The 18,278-nt window shown below is 45.5% G+C and overlaps 1 protein-coding gene across 1 annotated transcript; it reads left to right on the top strand.

Annotated features, from left to right (window-relative positions):
* The first annotated feature begins 1,851 nt into the window (after window positions 1-1,851).
* Window positions 1,852-4,987, top strand: LOC139477932 (mucin-3B-like). The gene is made up of 2 exons (XM_071260383.1): window positions 1,852-4,006; window positions 4,368-4,987. The coding sequence occupies exons 1-2, from the start codon at window positions 1,852-1,854 to the stop codon at window positions 4,985-4,987; spliced, it is 2,775 nt and encodes a 924-aa protein (XP_071116484.1).
* The last annotated feature ends 13,291 nt before the right edge of the window (window positions 4,988-18,278 follow it).

The raw sequence follows: 18,278 nt of genomic DNA, 5'->3' as shown, positions 1-18,278 counted from the left end.
GCAGAACAAAAAATACAATTTAAATGGTAAATCAACATGTCTGGTGATTTTTTATCTCAAATTTGGAATTTTGTACTGACCAAGTTTCTCATCACCCGTTTGTTTGCCGGACTTCGCTGACGGGGTATGGTGTAATTTTTGTCCTGCGCTTGGTATTCAATTTTTTTTTTCTCAAAAATATTGAATACGCTAGAGGGGGGTGCGCATTATACATGGGTGCGCACTATACTCAAGAAAATACGGTAAACTGTCATGTTGTCTGACCGTAGCTAGGATTTGTTATTAAAAAAACTCACTGGGGGTGACCATGTGGACAGTGTCACATTCGGGGTTGTGATTTTTACAATTGCCCAAATCATGCTGCTGAGTATTGGAGCTTGCCAAAGGTAACATTTTCTGATTAGAGGAAATTGATAGTAAATACTTGATACCATGTATACAGGATATATTCAGGATTTTTAGCCCTTTTCTTCCCCTGTGTGTAATTCTGATGGAAAGAAGTCACTCATGCATTCTATGTAAAAGAAGATCAGACTTGGTTAGAATCCGTGTTAATCTGTAACAACTTCCAACTGGTGACATTTCAGTGAACTTGGCATGTGGTGGTGAATTTTGATATTCGTATTATCATAACCTGTCAAACTGTACATAAATTTATGTTTAAATCATAAATATTCAAAGGGACTGTTCCCTACACACGTCCACATCTTAATTAATAAACAGTATTTATCGTATGGATTATATAAAGATTTGATCTCAGTATATGTTGTACATTTTGCATGTGTAGCAGGGCGTGGAGTCGTCCCACAGATGACATCCTTACCTTGTCAGCTTGCTGACGGGGTTAACCTCTTTGGTCATGTGGACAAGGCGTCCGACCTCGGTTCAGAAGGTCCGTGGTTCGAATCCCATCACGGGACTCGGAAATTTTATGGCCGCTACACATGCATGAAAGATGGGATTAAAGGGAGAAAGGAAATATTTTCCTAAAAGTTTCCAACAACTAATACAGGGAATTGGAAATGACTAAACCTGTAGAAAGCATCAAATCCGTTACAGATGTGACAGATCTCACAGGGTGACATTCAACAGGCCCATTACCTTGTGATCACGTGAGCGTTTTTCTTAACAGTTTAGAAAAAGACATTGAAAAATGAGAGAAGAAATTGATAGTCAATGTTTTTTATCATAAAAACTCTCTGTTCAGTTAACAACAGTTGTTATTTTAGTACTTTCAAGAGGAATCCCAAACCTTCTCTTACTCTGTTACGATAAATTATGTCAAAGTGAAAACAAAAGCATCAACATGCAACAAAGAATTTTTATTGGACTTGTTAATTTGCTTATTGTTGATATGCATGTGTTCAGATTAATGAAAACACATGCTATATCAACTAAAATATGCTTCCATGTGTAAATGCATGTAATACTTGCATACTTGCTCCCCAGTTCTCACAATACTTTATATGAAATCAAAATTTTGTGTTTAATTAACCTCATCTCTCATGTCACCGCATGTCTTGGTGTTACACAGCCAGTGTCCCAACTCTTGTGTATCTACTTTAATGTTTTGCCCTTGCGATCTAACGTTCTAACATTTCAGGTCATAGACATCGTCTTATACACAACATATGCGTTCTGGACATATTATCTTTCGGTTCCATGGCTTAAAATCGACTTTATTAGCCTTAGAATATTACGTCAAGTACACACAAACAGGACCGTTTAGACTATATAAGGAATGTAGCAGTCAGTCGAACCATCAGAGACCAGGACTCATCCCCAGTCTCGAACTATCAGAGACCAGGACTCATCCCCAGTCTCCAACCATCAGAGACCAGGACTCATCCCATGTCTCCAACCATCAGAGACCAGGACTCATCCCATGTCTCCAACCATCAGAGGCCAGTACTCATCCCATGTCTCCAACCATCAGAGACCAGGACTCATCCACAGTCTCCAACCATCAGAGACCAGGACTCATCCCTTGTCTCCAACCATCAGAGACCAGGACTCATCCCATGTCTCCAACCATCAGAGACCAGGACTCATCCCTTGTCTCCAACCATCAGAGACCAGGACTCATCCCTTGTCTCCAACCATCAGAGACCAGGACTCATCCCTTGTCTCCAACCATCAGAGACCAGGACTCATCCCATGTCTCCAACCATCAGAGACCAGGACTCATCCCATGTCTCCAACCATCAGAGACCAGGACTCATCCCATGTCTCCAACCATCAGAGACCAGTACTCATCCCATGTCTCCAACCATCAGAGACCAGGACTCATCCCATGTCTCCAACCATCAGAGACCAGGACTCATCCCATGTCTCCAACCATCAGAGACCAGGACTCATCCCATGTCTCCAACCATCAGAGACCAGTACTCATCCCCAGTCTCCAACCATCAGAGACCAGGACTCATCCCCAGTCTCCAACCATCAGAGACCAGGACTCATCCCATGTCTCCAACCATCAGAGACCAGGACTCATCCCATGTCTCCAACCATCAGAGACCAGGACTCATCCCATGTCTCCAACCATCAGAGACCAGGACTCATCCCATGTCTCCAACCATCAGAGACCAGTACTCATCCCCAGTCTCCAACCATCAGAGACCAGGACTCATCCCATGTCTCCAACCATCAGAGACCAGGACTCATCCCCAGTCTCCAACCATCAGAGACCAGTACTCATCCCCAGTCTCCAACCATCAGAGACCAGTACTCATCCCATGTCTCCAACCATCAGAGACCAGTACTCATCCCCAGTCTCCAACCATCAGAGACCAGTACTCATCCCCAGTCTCCAACCATCAGAGACCAGGACTCATCCCCAGTCTCCAACCATCAGAGACCAGTACTCATCCCCAGTCTCCAACCATCAGAGACCAGGACTCATCCCATGTCTCCAACCATCAGAGACCTGGACTCATCCCCAGTCTCCAACCATCAGAGACCAGGACTCATCCCCAGTCTCCAACCATCAGAGACCAGATCTCATCCCCAGTCTCCAACCATCAGAGACCAGTACTCATCCCCAGTCTCCAACCATCAGAGACCAGATCTCATCCCCAGTCTCCAACCATCAGAGACCAGATCTCATCCCCAGTCTCCAACCATCAGAGACCAGTACTCATCCCATGTCTCCAACCATCAGAGACCAGATCTCATCCCCAGTCTCCAACCATCAGAGACCAGTACTCATCCCCAGTCTCCAACCATCAGAGACCAGGACTCATCCCCAGTCTCCAACCATCAGAGACCAGTACTCATCCCCAGTCTCCAACCATCAGAGACCAGGACTCATCCCATGTCTCCAACCATCAGAGACCTGGACTCATCCCCAGTCTCCAACCATCAGAGACCAGGACTCATCCCCAGTCTCCAACCATCAGAGACCAGTACTCATCCCATGTCTCCAACCATCAGAGACCAGTACTCATCCCCAGTCTCCAACATCAGAGACCAGGACTCATCCCCAGTCTCCAACCATCAGAGACCAGTACTCATCCCCAGTCTCCAACATCAGAGACCAGGACTCATCCCCAGTCTCCAACCATCAGAGACCAGGACTCATCCCATGTCTCCAACCATCAGAGACCAGGACTCATCCCTTGTCTCGAACCATCAGAGACCAGGACTCATCCCATGTCTCCAACCATCAGAGACCAGGACTCATCCCTTGTCTCCAACCATCAGAGACCAGGACTCATCCCTTGTCTCCAACCATCAGAGACCAGGACTCATCCCTTGTCTCCAACCATCAGAGACCAGTACTCATCCTATGTCTCCAACCATCAGAGACCAGTACTCATCCCTTGTCTCGAACCATCAGAGACCAGGACTCATCCCATGTCTCCAACCATCAGAGACCAGGACTCATCCCTTGTCTCCAACCATCAGAGACCAGGACTCATCCCTTGTCTGGAACCTGCCAGTGTAGAACCCTTGGTCCTATATCAGCCTGTTGTATCGGTGTTGTGGCGTCAAGGCCATGTCCACAGTAGGGTCCACAGAGACCAGGACTCATCCCTTGTCTGGAACCTGCCACTGTAGAACCCTTGGTCCTATATCAGCCTGTTGTATCGGTGTTGTGGCGTCAAGGCCATGTCCACAGTAGGGTCCACAGAGACCAGGACTCATCCCTTGTCTCCAACCATCAGAGACCAGGACTCATCCCTTGTCTGGAACCTGCCACTGTAGACCCCTTGGTCCTATATCAGCCTGTTGTATCAGTGTTGTGGCGTCAAGGCCATGTCCACAGTAGGGTCCACAGAGACCAGGACTCATCCCTTGTCTGGAACCTGCCACTGTAGATCCCTTGGTCCTATATCAGCCTGTTGTATCGGTGTTGTGGCGTCAAGGCCATGTCCACAGTAGGGTCCACAGAGACCAGGACTCATCCCTTGTCTCCAACCATCAGAGACCAGGACTCATCCCTTGTCTGGAACCTGCCACTGTAGACCCCTTGGTCCTATATCAGCCTGTTGTATCGGTGTTGTGGCGTCAAGGCCATGTCCACAGTAGGGTCCACAGAGACCAGGACTCATCCCATGTCTCCAACCATCAGAGACCAGTACTCATCCCTTGTCTCCAACCATCAGAGACCAGTACTCATCCCTTGTCTCCAACCATCAGAGACCAGTACTCATCCCTTGTCTCCAACCATCAGAGACCAGGACTCATCCCATGTCTCCAACCATCAGAGACCAGGACTCATCCCTTGTCTCCAACCATCAGAGACCAGTACTCATCCCTTGTCTCCAACCATCAGAGACCAGGACTCATCCCTTGTCTCCAACCATCAGAGACCAGGACTCATCCCTTGTCTCCAACCATCAGAGACCAGGAATCATCCCTTGTCTCCAACCATCAGAGACCAGGAATCATCCCCAGTCTCCAACCACCAGAGACCAGGACTCATCCCATGTCTCCAACCATCAGAGACCAGGACTCATCCCTTGTCTTGAACCTGCCTCTGTAGAACCCTTGGTCCTATATCAGCCTGTTGTATCGGTGTTGTGGCGTCAAGGCCATGTCCACAGTAGGGTCCACTGCTCAGATACAATGTTCCTTCAATCGCTGTGACACTTTTCCCGTTGACTGACATGATGTCCTAGTGTCGTCTATGCTGTTGCCTTGGCAGGGTTGAAGCTGTTACGGGGATGAAGTCCACGGTTGTAATGTTTTCACTCTTAGACCTGCCTGTCTGTTTCTGACGTGTCTGCCGTAAAACGTTTCTTCCACCAACTTATACAAACATGGGTGCAAACAAATGTTCTTGCCATGTGGCTCATCATCAACATTTGTTCTGTTCATCATTGAAACTTAAATAGAACATAAATCTACCCAGAAGTATAACATACATCTTATGTTTGGGAACGATCTCTGAAACCACTTTATGGTATAATGGATAATTTTATCGATGTGATATAACAATCTGATAACATTGGTATTATCATACAATAAATATGCGATTTAGGTCTCCTGGTAGGTAACACTTTCAAATTTCATAGATCAATGGACGTCTTCTTTCTTAGTGAACTATTGACTAACGTTTCTAATATGCTTAGATCGGGGTTTGCTATGTCTTAGCCAAACATGGGGACAAACATGGCTCTAAGTCGGTTGTGCTGGAAGGCTCTAACAACCTGGACGAGGAAGTTACATAATGGGTAAGATCTTTACCGCTGCTGACCTCATCATGATGAGGTTGGACCATTTACAACATCTATTAGATCTTGTGACGCTCGTCTTTCTCTATCCTCGGAGCTGTACTGCTGCCCAGATTACGAGGCGGATTATCACCTGGCAGACTGTGACATCAGCTATCATGCTGACTTGGTTGATGCATGCCATCATATCCTCATGCTCATGATATCAATCACTGGATAATCTGACTGTTACTATGTATTCTTACCATCATTACTGTCAGGTATCCTGGATTACTATATGCTAGATCCACCAAACCTTCTAGTGTATTCTGGCTATGATAGAGGTGATGTATTCAGAGGAATTATCAAACAATAGTTAGCATTGTGTAGAATCCAAAGAATACTGCCTCTATTACAACAGGAAGTCATCCCTCTCATCTCACCAATCTATCTGCATCTTATGGATGTTGTCACTGGAAAGAAGGGACATTTTCCGGTGTGTGTGAAGGGTTTTGCATGATGTACAGATTGGGATGGCTGACTGTGAAGAGGACGTCTGTTGAAAATATAAACATTTATTGAGTGACATGTTTGCCAAATTACAGTAATACTGGCGATGAGAGACTGTATCCCTAGAGTGAGTGAGTTAAAGTTAAACGTCACATCGGCAATATTTCAGCCATATCGTGACAAAGTATCCCTAGAAGTATACACAATGATAACTATTGTTTGATGTTGACAGAATAATATCAAACAACGAAAATATCACTTTCAAGGAGTTAAAGAATGGAATTCATTATATGTGTATCCATTCTCTGACAACTACGGTTGTTTCATGGCATCAATAGCAGTAATCTGATAATGGGGGAGTTAGTGTGGTCTGCTAATCAGTAGGTCATACATGGTTTTGCTGAAATTAAGGTAAACGATATTGAATAAAATAAATAGTGTGTGTGTCCCTGTGTGTGCGTGCGTGGGTGGGTGCATGCATTCATGAGTGTACACCCACACTTATACAGCTCCATGTATTAAATGTGCTGATACATCACCTGGATGCTTGTTGTCAAAGTACCTCTAAATGTTGTCCGCTCACAGCAACCTCACTTGGTGGCTGGGAAATGTTGCTGTATTCAGTCTGACACTGCCCAACACTCGAGTCAGTCAGCACTAACTTGTGTCATGATTTGTACAGTTTAGTTTTTTCATATGGACTTTTACTGGCTAAGCTTTTAAGAATTTACTTTTACTTTGTGTGAGTTCATTGGAATATGAACCTTCATAGAGTGAGGGCCAAACTGTATGAACCTTTAGAGCTTGTGACGATGGTCATAATTTTTTATATCACTTTTTTTTACCCAGATCTATACACAATTTTATTCAGTATCTAGTGTGACTTCATGTTTACACTGACAGCCATACAACAACCAGCTGTGTCCTCAAACAGAGAGTTGATGTGAGCATATGTATGCTCCACTTACTCTGCAGGAACATCTGTTCTGTAGTTTGTTAACAAATGTATACAAATAATATCTCATTGGATGAGAAAGGTGTGTAACTACCTCAGTCAGTCAGAAAGTGGTAATTCATTTACATCAAGTAAGTAAATCATGTCACAATGGGGGGACAGGAGAGATTCCAAAGTTAATGAACCTGTGGCGGTTACATGTGTTTGTTAGTCATCATTGATCAATTTGTCGATCATTGAAAGGTTATAATAGAGATGTGTCAAACAGGTACCAAAATAAAAATCTCCGATTGCTGTAGACTGCCACTGTCAGTCTAGACACTGATTGAGTTGATACTACGATTGTTGGGATGTGCATTTCTTCGTTTAGTTCACTATGATGGGTTGGAGCGAGGATATTGGTGGACAATCATGTAGTCAAACTCTCTAACGTTTCTCAGTGTATGCTAAAACGCCGAGGTAAAAGATAACATGGTCTAAATGATCAGAAACAATGCTTCTGTATGTATTTGTGCTAGGGACTTCCCAGGTGGTCCCTCAGGAATGTGACAGTAGTCCGTCAGTGTTTGCGTTACATGGTCAAGAATAACAGCATGTGACTAGTCTTCAGGCTTGGGACCAGTGGCTCAAGTTGCAGACACTCCATTTTACTTTCATCTCACTTCTGTCCATGGCACTATATTTGTAAAAAAACATTTTTAAGGTTATGCACTTATATGACAGTTTGGGTAATATAACTTAAACAAGATGTGTCATGTGATGTAGAATTAGAGGTTAAATCTGTGGGAGTGGATTGTCCAAAGAGATGTCACATGACCTTTAAGCCAGTGGGTCAGGTGGCATTCATTCAGTAGTCACAACAAAGCCCTTGGTTCCATTCCTCACATTGCTTCAATTTCTGAAGCTGATTCTAGTTCTCCTTGCTGCTATTGCTGGGACCCTAGCTGGCCAATTTCTGAAGCTGATTCTAGTTCTCCTTGCTGCTATTGCTGTGACGTAGCTGGCCAATTTCTGAAGCTGAATCTATTTCTCCTTGCTGCTATTGCTGGGACGTAGCTGGCCAATTTCTGAAGCTGAATCTATTTCTCCTTGCTGCTATTGCTGGGACGTAGCTGGCCAATTTCTGAAGCTGAATCTATTTCTCCTTGCTGCTATTGCTGGGATGAAGCTGGCCAATTTCTGAAGCTGAATCTTTTTCTCCTTGCTGCTATTGCTGGGACGTAGCTGGTACCAGTGGATTAAGGTCATCCTCACAGTCTTGTAAATTTTTGGTTCCTAATATGAATTGTACAGCAATTTTGAAAGCATTGGCCTCAATGCACAAAACCTGTGAATAGGTCTTCAGCAGCCCTTGTTTGCGGTAACAGTAAGCTATGCTTGTTGTAGGAGGCGACTAACAGGATCGGGTGGTCAGGCTTGCTCATTTGGTTCATGTATGTCATTGTATCCCAACTGCCCAGATCAATGCTCAATCACTGAGTGAGCATGGGTTTACACAGCTTTTATGAATCAATCCAGCAATATCACAGAGGGGGACACCAGAAATGGGTTCACACATTGTGCCCATGTCAGGAATGGAACCCGGGTTTTAGGCATGACGAGCGAATGCTTTAACCACTGGGCTACCCAACCGTCCCGGGTGCACAGCTTATATGCTTGTATGTATACATGCTGTGTGACACACTACTGATTCAGAGTACATGCACCTGTTCAGTTCCTCTTGCACTCCTGTAACTTGTGCACATTACTAGGATATGTTCTGAGATTTTGCCCAATAGAGAGGCTCAAGCCAATTGAATTGTCAGGCATGTACACTATATACAACAAACATGACAATGCTGAACTGAGGCTACTGTTGATGGATGGCACAAATATTCAGGGGACAACAGAAGAAGTAATGCACACATGTTGATGTCTACTGTGTAGTACATGACTTTTGGGTATACAAGATGGTGGGGTAGTCGTTCGCTCATCACACAGAAGGCCAGGCTTTTATACCGCTCATGGGAACAATGTGTGAAACCCATATATTGTGTTCCCAGCTGGAATGGTGCCATAAACGGCATAAAACCATAATTCACTCTCTCCTTCACTGTAATAGTCTCCTACATGAGAGAGAGGTGGGTTGCTTGGATTGAAGGGGGCCAATTCCGAGTATATTTTGAAGACACCTTTGCTGGCAACACATTGCTGTGATATTTCTTCATGTTGGGAGTGACTTCAACCTGGGGATTTGTACCTGCACATGTTTTTCACTGAACATGAGATACTCCACCGGCTTTAAATTATTTACCAGCAGGACTGCAGTTTGCTAGGTTCAGAAAGAAAAGTTGGCTAATTGCCTCCAGCTCTGACTCTCCTTCACCGGTGGACTGATCTCCCAGGCCTTCTCTCCTTCACCTGTTGACTGATCTCCCAGGCCTTCTCTCATTCACCTGTGGACTGATCTCCCAGGCCTTCTCTCCTTCACCTGTTGACTGATCTCCCAGGCCTTCTCTCCTTCACCTGTTGACTGATCTCCCAGGCCTTCTCTCCTTCACCTGTGGACTGATCTCCCAGGCCTTCTCTCCTTCACCTGTGGACTGATCTCCCAGGCCTTCTCTCCTTCACCTGTGGACTGATCTCCCAGGCCTTCTCTCCTTCACCTGTTGACTGATCTCCCAGGCCTTCTCTCCTTCACCTGTTGACTGATCTCCCAGGCCTTCTCTCCTTCACCTGTGGACTGATCTCCCAGGCCTTCTCTCCTTCACCTGTGGACTGATCTCCCAGGCCTTCTCTCATTCACCTGTTGACTGATCTCCCAGGCCTTCTCTCCTTCACCTGTGGACTGATCTCCCAGGCCTTCTCTCATTCACCAATTCACGGATCTAACATGCCTGCTCAATCCTGATGTTGATTGTGTTTGTGGTGAATGAAGGTTACCCCTCACTCTGACCTTAGCCCTTGGACACCTTAGGGTTGTGTGTGAGGTTGGCTTAGCTTAGTTATCTCACCACATTTACAAATTGGAGCTTTTGTAATCTGAAGTACATCCATACAATTTCTTCAGAATGAGTGGGGGATTGTTCAACCAGGCTTGCTGGGTGGATGGATGGGTGATAGTTCACAAGAATGGGTGGGTGACTTTTTACTAGGGTGGGTAGATGGGTTTGCAATAGGTGACAGATCACTGGGGTGGGTGGGTAAAAGTTCACACCGGGTGGGTATGTGATTGGGTGTATGGGTGATTGTTCCCTGGGGTGGGTGGGTGATAGTTCACAAGGGTGGGTGGATGGTTGGTTGGTTTGATGGGTAATTGTTCAACAGAGTTTGTGGGTGGGTGGTTGTTTACCAGACCACGAGTGGATGGGTGATAGATCAACATAATGGGTGGGTGACAGTTCACGTGGGTGGGTGGGTGATAGTTCACTAGGATGGGTGGTTGATAGTTCACCAGGGTGGGTGGGTGATAGTTCACTAGGCTGGGTGGTTGATAGTTCACCAGGGTGGACGCGTGATAGTTCACTAAGCTGGGTGGTTGATAGTTCACCAGGGTGGACGCGTGATAGTTGACAACGGTGGGTGGATGATAGTTGACAACGGTGGGTGGGTGATAGTTGACTGGGGTGGGTGGGTGATAGTTGACTGGGATGGGTGGGTGATAGTTGACTAGGGTGGGTGGGTGATAGTTGACTAGGGTGGGTGGGTGATAGTTGACTGGGGTGGGTGGGTGATAGTTGACTAGGGTGGGTGGGTGATAGTTGACTAGGGTGGGTGGATGATAGTTGACTAGGGTGGGTGGTTGATAGTTCACCAGGGTGGGTGGTTGATAGTTCACCAGGGTGGACGCGTGATAGTTGACAACGGTGGGTGGATGATAGTTGACAACGGTGGGTGGGTGATAGTTGACTAGGGTGGGTGGTTGATAGTTCACCAGGGTGGGTGGTTGATAGTTCACCAGGGTGGGTGGTTGATAGTTCACCAGGGTGGACGCGTGATAGTTGGCAACGGTGGGTGGATGATAGTTGACAACGGTGGGTGGGTGATAGTTGACTGGGGTGGGTGGATGATAGTTGACAACGGTGGGTGGGTGATAGTTGACTGGGGTGATAGTTGACTAGGGTGGGTGGATGATAGTTCACCAGGGTGGGTGATAGTTGACTGGGGTGGGTGGATGATAGTTGACAACGGTGGGTGGGTGATAGTTGACTGGGGTGATAGTTCACTAGGGTGGGTGGATGATAGTTCACCAGGGTGGGTGGTTGATAGTTGACTAGGGTGGACGCGTGATAGTTGACAACGGTGGGTGGATGATAGTTGACTAGGGTGGGTGGGTGACAGTTCACCAGGGTGGACGCGTGATAGTTGACAACGGTGGGTGGATGATAGTTGACAACGGTGGGTGGATGATAGTTGACTGGGGTGGGTGGGTGATAGTTGACTAGGGTGGGTGGGTGATAGTTGACTAGGGTGGGTGGGTGATAGTTGACTGGGGTTGGTGGGTGATAGTTGACCTGTGTGTGGTGGGTGATAGTTGACTGGGGTTGGTGGGTGATAGTTGACTAGGGTTGGTGGGTGATAGTTGACTGAGGTGGGTGGGTGATAGTTGACTAGGGTGGGTGGGTGATAGTTCACCAGTGTGGGTGAATGAGTGATTGTTGACTGAACCATGGGTGAATGGGTGATTGTTCGCGGACTATATGGGTTATTGTGGGTGGATGGGTGATAGTTGACCTGTGTGTGGTGGGTGATAGTTGACTAGGGTGGGTGGGTGATAGTTGACTCGGGTGGGTGGGTGGGTGGGTGATAGTTGACTAGGGTGGGTGGGTGATAGTTGACTCGGGTGGGTGGGTGGGTGGGTGATAGTTGACTGAGGTGGGTGGGTGATAGTTGACTAGGGTGGGTGGGTGATAGTTGACTGAGGTGGGTGGGTGATAGTTGACTGGGGTGGGTGGGTGATAGTTGACGTTAGTGGGGATGGGTGATAGTTGACTAGGGTGGGTGGGTGATAGTTCACCAGTGTGGGTGAATGAGTGATTGTTGACTGAACCATGGGTGAATGGGTGATTGTTCGCAGACTATATGGGTTATTGTGGGTGGATGGGTGGGCAAATGCATGATGTGAGGTAAACGAGGTCTTGTTAGAGAGCCTGGACACTATTTTCCACAATATGCAAGGCATGATTATAACAAGTATTGAGAACATTCTAAATCTTGGCATCCACATAACACAGGTGTAAACACATCAGTGTGAAAGTCAATACAGGTACACAAATAAGCACTGATTCTAAACAAATGTTTTTTTCCATACTGATGTTTATGCATTTTTATCCTCCTGGCATAATATAGGGGATATAGTCATCATCTGGTTGGTCCGTCTGTCTGTATGTCCGTTCATATGTCTGTCCGTCTGTATTTCGTTTCCGCAGCACAGCAAGTTAACCATGAAAGTTTTCTCATCCAAACTTGGTGCCTGCATAAACCAGGGGCTCAAGTTTTGCTTTTTGCAATTGTAGGGGCTGGGGGCTATTTGACTATTGTATAAGACTGATTATTCACAGAAAGCGTTGAAGAAGAGCAACATTGCCTAGGTGTAAATTTCATATTCTCGTTTCAAGGTCCTGTCTACCTGATCCTGTTCCTGTCTACCAAAGCCTCGCCACGCCACGCCACGCCACGCCACGCCACGCCACGCAACGCCATGTAACGCCAGATCATGCTATGCCACGCCACCCAACGCCAGGTCAAAATGTCAAAATGTGACATGCCTGTCCAAGTTTGATCACAACTCAGTCGACAGGTTTTAGGGCACCACTTCAAGCGTCTTAGGCTTAGGGATCAGGGGCAAGGGTAGGACACCCCTTTAAGTGTCTTGGGGTTAGGGAACCAGGGCAAGGTAGGACACCCCTTTAAGTGTCTTGGGGTTACGGAACCAGGGCAAGGGTAGGACACCCCTTTAGGTGTCTTGGGGTTAGGGAACCAGGGCAAGGTAGGACACCCCTTTAAGTGTCTTGGGGTTAGGGAACCAGGGCAAGGTAGGACACCCCTTTAAGTGTCTTGGGGTTAGGGAACCAGGGCAAGGGTAGGACACCCCTTTAAGTGTCTTGGGGTTAGGGAACCAGGGCAAGGGTAGGACACCCCTTTAAGTGTCTTGGGGTTAGGGAACCAGGGCAAGGGTAGGACACCCCTTTAAGTGTCTTGGGGTTAGGGAACCAGGGCAAGGGTAGGACACCCCTTTAAGTGTCTTGGGGTTAGGGAACCAGGGCAAGGGTAGGACACCCCTTTAAGTGTCTTGGGGTTAGGGAACCAGGGCAAGGGTAGGACACCCCTTTAAGTGTCTTCGGTTTAAGGAACCAGGGCAAGGGTAGGACACCCCTTTAAGTGTCTTGGGGTAAGGGAACCAGGGCAAGGGTAGGACACCCCTTTAAGTGTCTTGGGGTTAGGGAACCAGGGCAAGGGTAGGACACCCCTTTGTCTTGGGGTAAGGGAACCAGTGCAAGGTAGGATATCCCTTTAAGTGTCTTAGGGTTAAGGAACCAGGTTAAAGGTTAGGACACCCCATTAGGTGTCTTCAGGTTAAGGAACCAGGTTAAAGGTTAGGACACCCCATTAAGTGTCCTCGGGTTAAGGAACCAGGTTAAAGGTTAGGACACCCCTTTAAGTGTCTTAGGGTTAGGGAACCAGGTTAAAGGGTAGGACACCCGATTAAGTGTCTTCGGGTTAGGGAACCAGGTTAAAGGTTAGGACACCCCATTAAGTGTATTCAGGTTAAGGAACCAGGTTAAAGGTTAGGACACCCCATTAAGTGTCTGAGGGTTAAGGAACCAGGTTAAAGGTTAGGACACCCCTTTAAGTGTCTTCAGGTTAAGGAACCAGGTTAAAGGTTACGACACCCCTTTAAGTGTCTTCAGGTTAAGGAACCAAGTTAAATGTTAGGTCACCCCTTTAAGTGTCTTAGGGTTAAGGAACCAGGTTAAAGGTTAGGACACCCCTTTAAGTGTCTTCAGGTTAAGGAACCAGGTTAAAGGTTAGGACACCCCATTAAGTGTCTTAGGGTTAAGGAACCAGGTTAAAGGTTAGGACACCCCTTTAAGTGTCTTCAGGTTAAGGAACCAGGTTAAAGGTTAGGACACCCCATTAAGTGTCTTAGGGTTAAGGAATCAGGTTAAAGGTTAGGACACCCCTTTAAGTGTCTTCATGTTAAGGAACCAAGTTAAATGTTAGGTCACCCCATTAAGTGTCTTCGGGTTAAGGAACCAGGTTAAAGGTTAGGACACCCCTTTAAGTGTCTTCAGGTTAAGGAACCAGGTTAAAGGTTAGGACACCCCATTAAGTGTCTTCAGGTTAAGGAACCAGGTTAAAGGATAGGACACCCCATTAAGTGTCTTAGGGTTAAGGAACCAGGTTAAAGGTTAGGACACCCCATTAAGTGTCTTAGGGTTAAGGAACCAGGTTAAAGGATAGGACACCCCATTAAGTGTCTTAGGGTTAAGGACCAGGTTAAAGGTTAGGACACCCCTTTAAGTGTCTTCAGGTTAAGGAACCAGGTTAAAGGTTAGGACACTCCATTAAGTGTCTTCAGGTTAAGGAACCAGGTTAAAGGATAGGACACCCCATTAAGTGTCTTCGGGTTAAGGAACCAGGTTAAAGGTTAGGACACCCCATTAAGTGTCTTCAGGTTAAGGAACCAGGTTAAAGGATAGGACACCCCATTAAGTGTTTTAGGGTTAAGGAACCAGGTTAAAGGGTAGGACACCCCTTTAAGTGTCTTAGGGGTAAGGAACCAGGTTAAAGGTTAGGACACCCCATTAAGTGTCTTCGGGTTAAGGAACCAGGTTAAAGGATAGGACACCCCATTAAGTGTCTTAGGGTTAAGGAACCAGGTTAAAGGGTAGGACACCCCTTTAAGTGTCTTAGGGTTAGGGAACCAGGTTAAATGTTAGGACACCCGATTAAGTGTCTTCGGGTTAGGGAACCAGGTTAAAGGTTAGGACACCCCATTAAGTGTCTTCAGGTTAAGGAACCAGGTTAAAGGTTAGGACACCCCTTTAAGTGTCTTCAGGTTAAGGAACCAGGTTAAAGGTTAGGACACCCCTTTAAGTGTCTTCAGGTTAAGGAACCAGGTTAAAGGTTAGGACACCCCATTAAGTGTTTTCAGGTTAAGGAACCAGGTTAAAGGTTACGACACCCCTTTAAGTGTCTTCAGGTTAAGGAACCAGGTTAAAGGATAGGAAGGTTAAGGAACCAGGTTAAAGGATAGGACACCCCTTTAAGTGTCTTCGGGTTAAGGAACCAGGTTAAAGGTTAGGACACCCCTTTAAGTGTCTTCATGTTAAGGAACCGGGTTTAAGGTTAGGACACCCCTTTAAGTGTCTCCGGGTTAAGGAACCAGGTTAAAGGGTAGCAGACCCCTTTAAGTGTCTTCGGGTTAAGGAACCATGTTAAAGGTTAGGACACCCCTTTAAGTGTCTTTGGGTTAAGGAACCAGGTTAAAGGGTAGCAGACCCCATTAAGTTTCTTCGGGTTAAGGAACCAGGTTAAAGGGTAGCAGACCCCTTTAAGTGTCTTCGGGTTAAGGAACCATGTTAAAGGGTAGCACACCCCTTTAAGTGTCTTCAGGTTACGAGTTACGGTTGGGGTACCCCTGTTAGTGTGCCGTGCAACATGTTTTATGTCTCCCTCACCTCACAAGCATCACAAATGCATGGCTACCAATTGTGACACAGGCACTCAGTCATTGTGATTAACTTATTTGGGTTTACTGCAGTTTTGAACACTATATATTGATGAACTATTTATACACTTAGTACCACAAACCAGCTGACGGTGGCAAGTTTGCATGTCCGGCACAGCTTCGGCACTTTATACCTGTGGGCTACGGAGACGAAACAGAATCGGTTATTGAGTACAAAAACGCACTTGTCAAATTATGAGACGAAACAGAATCGGTTATTGAATACAAAAACGCACTTGTCAAATTATGAGACGAAACAGAATCGGTTATTGAGTACAAAAACGCACTTGTCAAATTATGAGACGAAACAGAATCGGTTATTGAATACAAAAACGCACTTGTCAAATTATGAGACGAAACAGAATCGGTTATTGAATACAAAAACGCACTTGTCAAATTATGAGACGAAACAGAATCGGTTATTGAATACAAAAACGCACTTGTCAAATTATGAGACGAAACAGAATCGGTTATTGAATACAAAAACGCACTTGTCAAATTATGAATCATGTTTGTTGTTTATCCTGTTTATGAATGCATGCACTCAGGATAGAACGTTGTTGTGAGAATCTTTTAATCCCTTGTATGCAAGGTATCCATCGTGGGGTCTCCGTTGGTGAGTGAGTGATTGAATCAGAGAGTCAATCTTTCTTCACAAGGATGAGTTATTTAGTTAGGAAGTGAGTGTTTTGAATCAAACAGTAAATCAACCAATCCATCAATCAAATTGGCAAACATGTATACTTGCTTAGAAAAATTTACATTAGTTCCATTTGCAAACACAACATTATATATTTTACAAAAACAATATCTTTAGTTGGCACTGCAGAAGCTGTATTGTCGAGGAAGACACCAGTTGACTTGTGTGAGTGAGTGAGTGAGTGAGTCACAGTCTGGAGTCAGGAGGTCTGGTTTGGAGCCTTCACCGGTTGACTTGTGGAGGAAACCAAATAAATACGTGTCTGGCCTGACATTGAAACATGTTGTCTTAATGTCACAGTCTGGAGTCAGGAGATCTTGGTTGGAGCCTTCACCAGTTGACTTGTGGCTGAAACCAAATAAATACGTGTCTGGCCGGACATTGAAACATGTTGTCTTAATGTCACAGTCTGGAGTCAGGAGGTCTGGGTTGTAGCCTTCACCAGTTGACTTGTGGCAGAAACAAAATAAATATGTGTCTGGCCCGACATTGAATCATGTCTTAATGTCACAGTCTGGAGTCAGGAGGTCTGGGTTGGAGCCTTTTACCCAGTTAGCCACTCTTGAAGGGAAAACTTGAAGGCCACAATACATTAATTACATGTCCTGCAGAATCTCAGCAAGTGCACAATGACACAATGACACAATGTAGTCTTGAAATAATGTCCTGAAGTGTAAGGGTCAGACACTGATTTAAAGTATTTATTTACTAATAAGCTACCTTCTTTCGTCATGTCTTATTAAGCACGCTGTGCACATAGCAGGCAGCTCACCAGTCTCCTTACATGTGGTAGTGTATGCAGCATGGGTATTGGATGGCCACAATGTACGACCTGGGTGATAACTCTAAAGGCCAAATTAAAGAAATAAATGTTTCATCACGCATGGAAACAATCTTCAACAAACCCTATAATACCTATAATACCTATAATACCTTTCTACAATATGTGCATATTATCGTTGCTGTATATACTTTCAAACAACATCCGTTCAATACCACGCCATCAGTGACACGCACGCACGCACGCACTCTCACTCACTCACTCACTCACTCACACTCACTCACTCACTCACTCACTCACTCACTCACACACTCACACACACTCACTCACTCACTCACTCACTCACACTCACTCACTCACACTCACTCACTCACTCACTCACACTCACTCACACACTCACTCACTCACTCACTCACTCACTCACTCACACACACTCACTCACTCACTCACACACACTCACTCACTCACTCACTCACACATTCACTCACACATTCACTCACACTCACTCACTCACTCACTCTTTCACACACGCGCACACACACATTCGTGACAGTTGTGAAAAGACCTGGAAACTGAGCAAGTCCTTTTTCTTGTTTTATTCTCATTGGCAGGAGAGAGGTCAAACATTTATTCAAGCAAGTGTGCTGACATATATTTCATTCATTGATAATAATGACATACAATGATAATAATAATGATAATATCCTAGTGCAGTTTCAAAGTAAGAATGGTGATAAATGCAATGTATGTTGTTTTGGAGTGTATAGGTAAATGCGCATAGAATAATTATGCAAGGGATACGCATTTACTGGAGTAATAACAGCAATGATAAATACCATTAGTCTACAGATAAACTGAGTATTTGTAACATTGTAATAGAGCATAAAGGGTACAAACAGTTCTATGTGTGGAATGTGGTGCCCACTTGGGTAAATACGGTAAGAATTTGATACATTGAAAAC

The sequence above is a fragment of the Haliotis cracherodii genome, unplaced genomic scaffold (genome assembly GCF_022045235.1).
Source record: "Haliotis cracherodii isolate W230 unplaced genomic scaffold, xgHalCrac1.p SCAF_38, whole genome shotgun sequence".
Classification (NCBI taxonomy): domain Eukaryota; kingdom Metazoa; phylum Mollusca; class Gastropoda; order Lepetellida; family Haliotidae; genus Haliotis; species Haliotis cracherodii.
Note: the sequence above shows the minus strand (reverse complement) of the source record. Positions and strands in the feature narration are given on the sequence as shown.

Bases quoted from the DNA above. Each gene is read 5' to 3' on its own strand.
- LOC139477932 (XM_071260383.1), top strand. From the start codon at position 1,852: ATGTCTCCAACCATCAGAGACCAGGACTCATCCCATGTCTCCAACCAT. The intron at 4,007-4,367 runs GTAGGGTCCACA...TGTGGCGTCAAG, and splicing joins GCGTCAAGGCCATGTCCACA to GCCATGTCCACAGTAGGGTC.